The sequence below is a fragment of the Quercus lobata genome, chromosome 9 (assembly GCF_001633185.2).
Source record: "Quercus lobata isolate SW786 chromosome 9, ValleyOak3.0 Primary Assembly, whole genome shotgun sequence".
NCBI lineage: Eukaryota > Viridiplantae > Streptophyta > Magnoliopsida > Fagales > Fagaceae > Quercus > Quercus lobata.
The window spans coordinates 14155453-14168708 of NC_044912.1; the positions used below are offsets into that span (position 1 = coordinate 14155453).

The 13256-nt window shown below is 33.2% G+C and overlaps 1 protein-coding gene and 1 pseudogene across 1 annotated transcript; both read right to left on the reverse strand.

Moving 5' to 3' along the window:
- Nucleotides 1–6569: 6569 nt before the first annotated feature.
- Nucleotides 6570–9203, reverse strand: LOC115961268. Its single transcript, XM_031080273.1, has 9 exons — nt 9173–9203; nt 8532–8628; nt 8326–8450; nt 8183–8264; nt 7911–8043; nt 7657–7811; nt 7426–7546; nt 7166–7345; nt 6570–6851 (listed from the first exon to the last, which is right to left on the reverse strand). The coding sequence occupies exons 1-9, from the start codon at nt 9201–9203 to the stop codon at nt 6570–6572; spliced, it is 1206 nt and encodes a 401-aa protein (XP_030936133.1).
- A 3212-nt stretch (nt 9204–12415) lies between these two features.
- On the reverse strand, nt 12416–13256 carry LOC115961016 (annotated as a pseudogene).

Here is a 13256-nt window from a genome sequence, read left to right on the forward strand (position 1 = left end):
AAGCAAAATTTTTCTTGACTTTTTTCTCAAAAAAGCAGCAAAATTGTTCTTTACTAATTACTATACATTGTGCTTTTTTTTCTCCATTTCAATATGCCACTATAAAATATACGCTAAAGGATTAGTTTTTAAGCATTCATATAGACTTGTTGGAGAAAATCTAAATTACCATGCAATGAAAAATAATTTGCTTTTCTGGAAACTCTGATCAGTGATGAAATCAAAATTGAAGACAGCAAAGCAACGCTCACTGGCTGGCTGAGATGTGGTGAAGTCCTCATAGGCTTCATCTGGGATTCCAAGTTTCTCTACCACTTCTTGATTCTCAATCTTGAAAATAATAAACCTGCAAGACACCACATTTGCCTAACCCAAAGATTTTGGAAGAAGGAAATAAAATGTACACATCATAAACATATTTAGGCATATACAATAAAGTACTAAAGTTAATAGGATCTTTTTTTTTTTGAAGAAACAATATCAAGAAATGAATGGTGAGTAGATTCTCAAAAAAAAAAAAAAAATGAATGGTGAGTAGATTTAAGTTAAGGAAACGGAAAAGGTAAGGGAAAACCAAAAATAGCATTAATATAAGCAGTTAAAAAGGATACATTAATTGATTCTATAAAGAAAAAGAAAAATAATTGAAAAGTAATAGAGGTTATGACTTCAAATAGAATATAATGTATGAAAGAATACATGTGACAAACCCTAACTAATCTTGTTGAGGATTCATATCTGACCCCAAAAAATTTGAAACTAAAATTTTTGTTGTTATTGCATATTATGCTGTCATAAATCATAGTTTTAGACAAAGCATATTGTCATTACTTTTTTTTTTTTTTTTTTTGGAGAAAAATCATATTGTCATTTACTAGGTTGTTGTGGCATAACAAACATGTGGACTTACGAGACATGACCAAAAGGCACTTTGAAATGGCCCTCTTTTTCTGATTGTGGGGAAGAAAGTGCAAGAGATGATGGTAATAGGCTAGCTACCTGCTGTATATTTTGTCAAAATGTTCTCAAATAGATTGTATTCTTTTTCTTATGCTGTTTGTGTAAGAAGTGATGAATAAAATATCCAAGTCTAGAATATTTCCAAAAAATAAAACAACAGGAATCAGCAAGCAATGTTCATTTTGGAGTATTCAGGGTACATTTTCAATACTACATAGTGTGCCAGACATATTGGGACAGGTATCACCTTCCTAGGACTCTTTTCTGATCTCAATCTGCTTTGCCTAAGTTCTGAGAAGACCCTCTACATTGATGACAAGTAGAGATACTTAAGGAAAAAAAACCTAATTGAATAGTATTAGATATTTGAAACCATTAAATTGTAAGTGATACAATATTAGAGGAAGAACTCAAGTTTGGCATTCACATTTCCATCCACCATCATTATTAATACCCCCAAACCAACTAGTTATTCTTTTATTCTTTAACGTTGCCTTACTTTTCTATTGTACCGTGCACTGCATGCCTCCCTATTCATAGGACAGTTGTTGTATAGGCCGCATTTATAGTTAGAAAATTATTTTATGGAATTCGATAGCTACAGCAGGAGAGAAAAAGAGAGAAAGATTTAAATTCTAAATGTTATGAACACATTAAGAAGTGATAACCAATTAAGTTACAAGACTTTTGGCATGAATCCACACTCTTACTGCATGTGAAATTCACATATTGGTGAGTCCATGGAACCACTATTGTAATGATAATGGTCAAATTATTGACCAAATTTCACTATGTAAAAGGTCATGCGATGGTCCTCTTGTAGATGAACGTGATGGTGGTGCTATTCAAATCTTGCACTGCTTTAATTATTTGTACTACAATAACTTAAGAGTTAAGAGGAAGACAACTTTTTGAATAAAGGAATCATGATTAAATCATCAAAAAGCCACTGTAGCCAATGGATGGGTTGGCCAACTTGACCACCAACTTTGGTTTGAAGCCATTGAAAGTTCTAGATGATAAAGTCCAAAAATTCCCACTCAAATCGATAACTCTGATTTCATATTGCTATTCACAGGAACAAACAAATAAAATCAAATACTCCGTAGTCCATAGTACAATTGACATCTTCCTCGTCTTGGATGACTGCAGGCAATTGGCTCTTGTTGATGTTGTAGCTGCAGTTGGAATGATGTGCATATGATGATATAGCAAACTATCAAGAAATGTGTTAATATGTAAAGGGCCTTGAAGTAATTGTATAATATCCTGTAATGATCATTGATGTGAAGAAAACACCATATGTAGTAAGAGTTTTATTAAGATTTTCTTACTAAATAAAGTAACAACTGGGTTGTCACACTGCATGAATTACGTAGGAGCACTCTGGTACATATGCACAAGTACACTGCACCTATTATAGACATGGATGATGCTTCATGGCTTCACCTAGTGGAAGGACCTATTTGGCATGGAGAAGTGGTTGGAAAACTTAACAATGTTATGCCTTTTTGGTACCATTTTCATATATTGATATGGAAATATTTGAAGCGAAGAATCATGGCCCAATACCAAGTACCATATTAAATATTTACAACTTGAACATGTTCTTGTCCAGCAATCAGCTTACTGGAATATATCAAATTCCTTTTGCCAATTTAGGCATCTTGCATTTCTATGTTGCTTGGACACGGCTAAAATGTCCAAGTACCCGTACTCATGTCATACCCCTACCCATGTGGGTACCTGTGCAACTTAGGTGTTTAGTGTATTTTACTTTATACATCATTTATGGGTCATTGTACTTCTTTGCTATTTGTTATTGCCTTTAAATGAATTTTAGATATGTTTTCAAGCATTATATTGTTGTTGCTTAACTTTAAAACCTAAAATAAACATATTATGTCCAAAAATATTTATTAATTAAATAATTGCTGTACCTAAGATGTGTCGTACCCTAGTGTTTCAAGAAATTCTATTCCCTGTACCTGTTTGCATTTCTTTCTATATAATGCCAATCCCTTCTATGTTTCCATCCCTAAGTATTTTGGAAACTTATCTGCCTTGGGACATTACATCTTGAATCGAACTAGCTGAATGGCACCACATCAGAGAGGTTGTGGCTACTCTTAGATTTGGAAGAGTTAAAACTTTGCAAAAAGTTCCTTGGGAGGGCAAAGTGTCCAAATCGCGTTTTGCCAGTGTTTCAAAATTAAAAATATTTTAAGTTTGTCTTCAAACTCTATTGTCAGGACCTCTGGAAGGCTTTATGGAGTTCTAAACTTCATGAACGGCTGAAGATATTCCTGTGGAGAGTTGATAAGGATGTTGATGCAGGGAGGGAGCAAAGCACAACCAACATTATTTCAGAATTTTTCATTTTAGATATTTCTTATTTCAAATTTCAGATTTCATTTTTCAATTATAGCACTTTTGATTTTTGAATTTCAAATTTAATGTTGTGGATTTTGTGGAATGATTGTGGCTTGATTGTACTCCTTGAAGCCTATTAAAAAGAGGTTCCAAGAATGTGAAGCACTGCACCTTGAGGGTCTGTTTGAATACCGTTTATTTTTCTGTGACTGAAAACTTATTATTGAAAGTACTGTAAATAAATGTAAAAGTTAGTTGAAATAGTTCAGTGAAACTCATGAATAGTATCAAAAAATATAATGAACCTATAAATAATAACAAAAATAAACTGAATAGTAAAATAATTTATAATTTTCACATGTAGGTAGTGAAGACTAGGATTTCCGGCTTATTCTAGGTGGGGAAGCCTAGGGATTTGTCCTGTCCTTCTTTATTACAATTTCCCAACCCATTCTGTCCTGCTGCAATGCAAAAGTGATTTGACACATAGCTAACCTCCTATTCAATATTTCAATTGCTGTTTGTATTACAAAGATGCTGATGCCCAAATGGAGCCCACTTTTTCAATTTCTAGTCATGATTTACAGACAGTTGCAATATGAAACATGGTTCATTTTGAAATGCAAACTTTCATTTAAAAAGATCTGAGAGCAAAATGCTACTGAAAGAAACAGAGTAGGGACTATGAAAAGTTATGTACACATCTGTATCATACAAGTTTTGTACCACGGCGCACACAGTAACATGCTAAAAGATTTTACTCCACTGGGATAATTTACTATTACAAAGAATAGAATTGTGTAGGTGTTCACACAGCTCATACATACTTCAAATTCCAACTTACATACCCATGGCAATGATATTCATGATTGCAGGTAGCTCTGGTCCATGCTTTCGAAGAGGCCACAAAGATTAGTTGGCAGAGCAATTGTGACAAGTATCATTACCTCCTGATCTTGTTCTAAAATGTGCTTAAATAAAATGCCAAGGATTATGTAAGGTTGAATTTATTCAACCATCTTATTGGCTTTATTCCGTGCCAAATTTGCTTGTAATTCAGCATTTAGTAACCCTGTATTTAGGTGGGTTTGATGTAAGGGTAGTGAGTGAGATAGAGTGAAGTTTGCTCAAGAGTGTGCAAGAAAACAGAGTGTCGCGGCTGGGACTCGCGGGTGACTCGCGGCTGCAAGTCGCCAGAAGCTGCACACGTGCCAAGCATGCTGGAAGATGAACAGTCATGCTAGCTGGAGCACTACAGGACAAAACAGGACAACTGGCCATACGGTTATCTCGCGACTGGATCTCGCGACTTAGTCAAGCCGCGAGGTCAAGCCGCGAGCCACCCCTGTTTTGTAAAAACCTGACGTTTCACATTCCTCTCCACTCCAGTATAAATACCCCTATTACCCACGATTGAAAGAGAGCTTCCAGAGAGAATTTTGAGAGAGAAACCCTAGAGAAAAACTAGATTGATTCACACACAATCTATACCTTAGAGACTCTTCAAATTCCTCAACTCTCTTCCTCTCCATTGTCAAATCCTTGAGAGGCATTATACCAAACCAGGTTCTCACCATCATCATCTTTGTGAGTCTGCTGTTTGGATTTCTGGGAAGCAGTTAGGAAGGAACCAATCTTCATTGGTTGATGCTACGGTCTAGTAGCGGAATCCGGGAAGCTAGAAAAGAAAAAGGTTCGGCGTAACCTCGTTGGAGCAAGAAGCTTGGAGGGCTTAGGTGCACTGGGTAGATTAGGCTTGGAGGGTCTATTGCTGTCCTTGTATCCCAACTATATTTTCTAGTGGATTGATTACCGCTTGGAGGGCGGCGGAGAGGTTTTTCGCCGAGGGCTTCGGTTTCCTCTTCGATAACACATCGCGTGTTGTCTTTGTGTTTGCATCTTCCTTCCTCTCTATCTTTGCCTTTTTATTTATCTGCTGTGGATATTAATCTGTTATGGCTTAGATAGTATTTAATCAATTTTGTTTGATAGCATATGTTAAGTTTCCGCACACTAGTTGTTTGACATATTGCTTGAATTGATTAAGTTGTTATTTGGGGGTCTAAACGTTCAAAGGTGTTTTTGTACACGTTTTTGAACTTTCAGATTATGATTCCAGCCTAAGACTGTTCGAACTATTTATGTATGTAGTGGAAGCCATTTCAGTTTGCACCAAAAAGAATAGAACATAAGGTTTGTTGTTTAATTCTTTCCTATTAGATTTTTCTGATAAAAGTTGGATTCAGTGCTTTTCCAAATTCACTGTCCTCAACATTAAAACACACCAAGACAGAAAAGACAGAGTTATGTGCTATCAAGTGACTTCGGAGTTTGGACAAGCAGCCTAAGTACTAATCATGCCAGATAAATTCATAGTATGGCATCAGCTTTTAACTTTTAACTAGTCGCGGACCCGCGCGTTACGCGTGGTTATTTCTTTTTATGATCGTGTTATTATTTGAAATATTTTTGAATGTATTACTACTTAAGTTGCATTATATATGTATAAACAATATATTGTAGGATTCATGATGATAGAAGGTATTGTCTTGAAATTAGATGTGGAAAGGATACAACTATAGTTGGCCTTCTAGTCAGTGAAGAGCTGATCATCCGTCTTTCCAAGTTAGTAAAATTTAATTAATTTAAAATTAGATAGAAATAATTTTATAAATTTGAAGTTAGCATCATCTTAGGTGAAAACTTTAGAGGACTGTAATTAAGTTGTTTCAACTGTTTTTAAATAAATATTAATAATAAAAAAAGATCTATTCCTTTAAAGATAGAGATTAGTATTATAAATAGGATGAGGAAATTTTATTGTATTATGCTTTTTGGAAACATAATTTCTACCAAACTCAGTTGGCTAATTTGTACATTTCCAAGTCAATTGAGCATTTTTGCATGTTACATGTAATTCTTCATTTCCATATGGGTAAGGGCATTCACGATCCCAATGACCCACTCCATTTTTCTTGCATGCTTGGTTTTTTGGGATGCGAAATGAACCTTTTTCCTGCTTTTCCTTGCTTTTGGGTATTTTTTATTTTAACAACAGTGGTGGCTGGTATTGATTTTATTAGTAGTTGTGCTTAATTGGAAAACAATTTGATTTTCCAAAAAACTTTTATTATTAATGAAGCAAAGTCTTTTATTTGACTTTTTTGGGACAATATGAAGATATAATAGAACCTTGAAATAAGTTAATAAAGGCAAGAAAATATAAAAGTCCAATATCATTTGCATCTTTGAAGCATCTTCTTTTTTGACGACTTGTGTTTTGTAGCTTTTCGACGATTGATTAGATCTCGAAGGAACATGTAATCATCACTTGGTTCAGCATCTTTAACATTAGAGGCAAAACTCATTGATGGTATGGCACCACTATTGTGTTCATGTTTTGATCTTTTTTCATCATTATTTGTGCTTGTTAATGGTTTTGTTTCAAGAACTTCAATTTTGTTTTTCTCAGAAGTTTGGACTGCGTTTTTCTTGACTTCATAATTCTCCAATGATTCCTACACCAAAGAATGTTTATTAAAGTACATAGTAGATATTTTTTTTTGAATGAATTTGCAAATAAATGTAGAAGTAGAAAGCTTATTGTTGTGATATCACCATTTGGTTTTTTTTTGGGTGGGTTAGCTGGATCATTATTTGCGCTTGTGGATGGTTTTGTATCAAATACTTCAAATGTGTTTTTGTCAGAAGTCTAATCTGGAGTTTCCTTGATTTCATCATTTTGCAGTGGTTCCTAAAACACAATATGTGGTTTAAAACATAATATTTGGATTTGCAAATAGGCTTAAGTTTTTAATAGTTGACAGCTTACTGTTGTAATATGATCAAGTTTCATTGCCGTTTTGTCATTTGAAATGTTGTCAAACACCTTTTCAATTGTATATAAGTCCCATCCTTTCTTCCAATTATAGTCGTTAAGCTTTAGTTGGAACACAAATGTTTTTCCAATGAGCTTCTCTATTTCATTTGGTAGGGTGGAATTTGCATTCATCTGATAAAATATTAAATGTAATGTTGTATATTCTTTTCAAATTAAACGAAAGATTATATATGCTAATTGTATTGTCTTACAATTGCATATTTGTTTGATAGTTCTCTTGCTGTTGTGTGAAGGAATTTTTCAGCTTCCTTGTCAAACAAAATAAATACAGCACACTCTGTTCCATCATCAACGTTGAGTTGAATTCTATATCTGCATGTATAAATATATAATTTGTTTCATTTTTGTTTGATAAATATATATTTTTTTGTTTTAGGTTTACATATATTGAATGATTCTAAAATTGGTAATTTATATTTTACCTTGGAATTGGAAAATTAGAGTTACTTTTGCAATGGCTGCACCAAAAATCATTTTCAGATTTAACTTTTTTGTTGCACTTTGCACATCCGATATAGTACCATCCAAAGTTATTTTCAATATTTTCAATTGTTGCAAGGCATGTGAAGACATTTTCCTACAATATAAAAGAAAAAAAGAAATGTATTTAGTGTTAAGCTTATTGAGAACTAAATATATTATTGGTCTAATGTTATTGGGAAAAAATGTTGATTACCTGATCATTCGACGTCCATTCCAAGGATGTCATTTGCTTGATTGTTCTTCTATTTTGTGTGATTCTTTTTTCAACTGATATTTGTTGCTTGAATTGTAGAGGAATGCCTTCAATTTCAGTCTTTTCCACATTTCTTTGATGGTAGAAGATTTAAATCAAAACATAGCGAATAATTATTTGATATGAAGATTGTATTGTACTAAATAAAAGTATCAAGATTATTTTTAAAATAATATATTAGAATAAAAGTATGGTATGGAAAATCTAAATACCTATCAATCAATGTTGTAGTTTCAGGTATTTCTAAATTGATGTACACTTTTGTTGCATTTGTAGATGACAAATAGTGTTCCCCTGTATTTTATAAAAATGTTAATTATGTAAAAGAAAAGATATGTTTAAAAGAAGTTATTACCTCTAAATGTTTTCACAATAGTAGATGTCACTATTATGACAAAGGGTCCTGGATTGTTGGTGTAAAAATTGTCCTCAATTTCATTTAATGTTGGTCCCCAGTGAGTAATTCTTATTTTGAGTCCTCTACGACAAACAAATATGTAAGTGATAAAGAGTTTGAAGTAGTATTATGCAATGAATCCATATGTACATGCTAAAGCTTACCCTGGATTCATGATATCTATATTTCTCATTGGGACAGTAGATCCTTGAACATGAACATTTCCTAGTGGTCCAACACCAACTATTTTTCCAATGATGTCTGCAATAAATAAAGTTGATTAAGTAATTGGAAACTTAGTTATTTGAAAATAAATTTGAGAGTTTTTAGGCTACCTGTCAATTGTTTGTTACTGTCAAAGCAATCCACAATTATTCTATAATCAACAAATTCAAATTTATGCTGAGAGATAGTAATTTCAGCCTCTTTTAGTTCCTCAATAACTGTTGTACGTAGAAAGTTTATTTTCTTGTCTTTACTTATAGGCCGATAGCTATCTTTTTCCTTGTAAGTATCTACTCGAAAATTGGACAGTGAATATAATTGTCCTTCTCGTAGTTGTGCCTGAAACTTCTTAACATTGTTTTTTTGAATTGTCTCGTGTATTGTATCATCTTGGTACTTAAATAAGTAATTTGTTAGTCACAATTTTAGTTTTAAGGTGCGAGTCGAGTAAAGAAAATATGACAAAATAGATTTTGAATTCAAATCTAACCTGTTCATCTTTAAGAACCATGTCCAAACTTATTAGTTCTAGATTTTTTCGGTTGACAGCTTCCCACATTCTTGAAAGTCTGACTCTTACCTTCCAATATACCACTACTGAGAAAATTCATCTCAACATGAATGCCCCTCTCCCCAACCTTTCCAAATGAAAAAAAGAAAAAAGAAAAAGGAATTTCAACTTTAGTAGCAAAATTTGGATCTACCAAACCTAGGTGCCTAAAATTTCCAAAAGTCTAACTTCAAATGAAAGCAACTCACAATCTTAATTCAAAATTTATTAATATTTATGTAAGGTGATAGATTTCATTTTTTTTTTCCCTGAAAAAATCAGGTCCAAAACTTGATTTAGTAAAATTCATCTCCAAAAAAAAAAAAAAAAAAAAGGAAGAAAATCAAGTAATCAAACTCCAAATCTTTTATTTCTTAATCTTTAATTTTAATTTTATAGCTTAAGGGCTTCTTTTTTTCTATTTGTTACTATTCCCTTACTTTATCTCAAGAGTAGTTGAAGCACAATGTGAGTCAAGTCTTGAGCAAATATCCAGTGAGTTTCTAAAATTTTGTGATAAAACATCGATAAACTTGAAATTCATCATTACAAACAATTCTTATGGAATTGTTCAACACTAAAAATCTAACAAACTCCCCCTTGGCCACTTTGTGACAAAACATCCCAATACAAACTCATCTAGAGTAAAAAACTCTGAGAAGAATTGCTACTTCTAAAGGGACTCAATTAAAAAAACAAAAATAATAATATAAAAAATATATTTTTAAAAAACTTGTAACAAATAACTTGTTGAAAGCTTGAACAAACATATTAAAAATGCCTAGACAATTTAATGGGAATAAAGACACGAGCTGTAGAATCTAGCAGCTTTACATAAAGCTTTGATAGGAAACATACTTTTCATATGAATTTAGAAATATTCAAGAGAAACACAATCTTGCTATCAAATCAAATTCGTAGAGAGCATTAATAATTATTAGATAGCATATAGCCATGTGCTCTACTCCCTATAAAGCTGAGCAAGCTTAGATCTAAGTATGCATCCATGGTCAGAAAATATACGAATATTAATGCTCTAATTAGTTGCTTCTCAGTTTGGTACCAAACAGAGTCAGTTTGGTTCTTTGTGTCTATGGCATCCCTCTTTTCTTTGTCATTTGTTCTTTAGATTAGTTGTTGCGAAATTCTGTAAGGGGGTTAAATCAAATATAGTGAAGTGAATAAATATCTAGTGAGTTTATACTTGAAACCAAAGCGCTAAACTTATTTCATATACACTGTTGATGCAAATTCATCATGGAAAACTAAGATAAATAAACCTCGGTGGCTCTAACTATAAAAATCAACCACCTACTTGACCAAATGTAGCATTGGAAAAAAACGTACAATCTCCAATTTTGTTATTAACTCTTTCAAGAGGATGCCCCATAGACAACCCATTCTCTAAATCACATTGAAAATATGCACATTATACATTGCAAAATCACAGCCAACATAGAAAACACAAATTTTCAAGGAGAAGTTCTATCAGTGAAATCTGCATCAATTTAATCATCTTTATCAGTTGTTTTTCCCAGTTGATCCATATGACACGTGTAGTACCAGAGGCAACCCAGCATCAAGTTAACTGGATTGGCTATAGATTGACAATTGTGGGAAAAGGCTTCCAGATAGCACGTCCACATAGGTTTGAAAGTTAAAATATAAAAAGAACTCAAAAAAAATTAATAGAAAAAACTTTCATTCACTTCACTATATTGGGCTTCCATGCTCAATTTTATCTATTTAATAAAATTTCTCCCTAATTCACCATATACTTGTATCTAGTCTAAAATACAATAGAAACTCACATCCGGCCATACCCACTCTTAACAACCACTCAAACTCCAGTATACCACTATCAAACTACTTCCCTCAGTCATGGAATATAAGCAATCGAGAGAGATGAAAACTCACCTTTAAATCCCCTTGGAATGGATGAGACGTGCCACCAACACTTTATACTTCACTACTTCAGAGTCTTACATTCTTCCAATAAGCCACAACAAATTAAAAAAATGAGACCTGAGATATTTCCAAATAAACCAAGGTAAAATAAAATAGTTTTTTTAGCAGTAAAATTATAGTCCTATTGAAACGGCATTCAAGCAATCTCACAAACACATCAATGGCATGCCAAGGATGCTCGTCTAATATAAACACAAACACAAACAAACGAAAAAAAAGGGTCTCATATTAATATAAACAGAGCATAAAAGTTTTGCACCAAAAAAAAAGAATTGAGATGTAGAGATACCTCAACCAAAGCAGGGAGGTTCTGTCAATATTTATAAACCATGTGGAAAGGAATAAAGGGAGGAAGGAAATCAGATAGACAGCCGTTACTGAAAAACGGTAGAGTGGGAAGGTGAGTAGCTTTCAAACTCTCTGTTTTCTCACGCAATACCTGAAGGCTTCAACGCTTTTTTTTTCCCCCTCCCTTTAAGCTTCCCTCTATGTTACATATTTCAAACTCTCTCTGCTCACGTTTCTATCTGGTGAAGGCTTCAACGTTTTTTTTTTGTTCCTCCCTTTAAGCTTCCCTCTACGTTACATATTTCAAACTCTCTCTCTCTCTCTCGGCTCACGTTTCTATCTGGTCACACAAAAAACCCTGAATGCTTCCCCTTTTTTTTTTCTTTTTTTCTTTTTTTCTTTCTTCCAAACGGGCTTGAACGTTTGATATTTTTAATTTCTTTTTCCTTTAAGCTGAACTTAAAAGGTTTTAGGTTGGGCTTGATAGTGGAACTAAATAAATAAAATGTGGGTTGGATTAATTATACAAATTTATTATAGGGTGATAGTAGGAGTAAATAAATAAGTAGTGGACTGCATTTATAAGGCTAGGGTTTATAGGGCTGAAAATTGTAAAAACCATTTAAAAATTGAAGGAAATTTTTTTTTTTTTAAAGAAAATGACGTGGCAGCTGATGTGACGCAACATAAGAGCAGCATGTTGCGCAGCAGCATTAAACGCTACACTTCAGCTTTTAATAATATATAGATATAGATTTCTATGTATAGTTTTTTAAAACTTCATTTTTTTCACACTTTTTCTCATTTTTTTAAAGGTACAAGTATATTTTAGCACATTTTCAATAAAAAAGCTTTCAGCAAAAAGCTAAATAAGTTATTCTTAAACAGACACTATTAGTATAAAATCCGTGCAACAAGAGAAAACTAATAATGATGTTGAGCGGAAAATCAATGCTTGCATAATGTAGTTTTTAGGAAGGGCTAAACATCCAAAGTAAAAAAAAAAAATGACAATTTTTACGTTGTTCGTCCTTTTACAATGTCAAAGCTCATTTCACTAGGATCTGTTGCTTGCAACTCAACTTGAATTCCATCCGGTTGACTCTTGAATCTACCCTTGGAGCTGGCATAGACCGCCTTACTTCTCACTTTGAAGAAAGGTGATCTGAAAACAAGAGAGTTAACTTTCACAAACACCATTGTGTATCAAATTGTTATTTTGGCCTTCAATATATGATCAATTGCCTCCAAAGAGGAGCAGTATTAGCCTGGAAGCCATGCATATATTATTTGGCTTCTGTTTTCTAGTTCCATTGTGTCGTTACTCATTAGCACTTTGAGAGTATTTCCATTACTCCTAGAAACATAATTTTACTTGACTTTTTTCTCAAAAAAGCAGAAAAACTGTTCTTTGAATGTTAATCGAAAGATTTACTAATTACTATACATTGTGCTTTTTTTTTATCTCCATTTCAATATGCCACTATAAAATATACACTAAAGGACTAGTTTTTAAGCATTCATATATACTTGTTGGAGAAAATCTAAATTACCATGCAATGAAAAATAATTTGCCTTTCTGGAAACTCTGATCAGTGATGAAATCAAGATTGAAGACAGCATAGCGGCGCTCACTGGCAGGCTGAGATGCGGTGAAGTCCTCATAGGCTTCATCTGGGATTCCAAGTTTCTCTACCACCACTTCTTGATTCTCAATCTTGAAAATAATAAACCTGCAGTTCCTCTTTGCTATTAGCTCCATGAACTTCAGTTTACATTCATCACTCACAGCCATACAGGACACCACATTTGCCTAACCCAAAGATTTTGGAAGAAGGAAATAAAATGTACACACCAT

Bases quoted from the DNA above. Each gene is read 5' to 3' on its own strand.
- LOC115961268 (XM_031080273.1), bottom strand. From the start codon at position 9,203: ATGAATTTTCTCAGTAGTGGTATATTGGAAG. The intron at 8,451-8,531 runs GTAAGCTTTAGC...TGTTTGTCGTAG, and splicing joins ATAGATATCATGAATCCAGG to AGGACTCAAAATAAGAATTA. The intron at 6,852-7,165 runs GTAAGCTGTCAA...TCTTTGGTGTAG, and splicing joins AACTTGATCATATTACAACA to GAATCATTGGAGAATTATGA.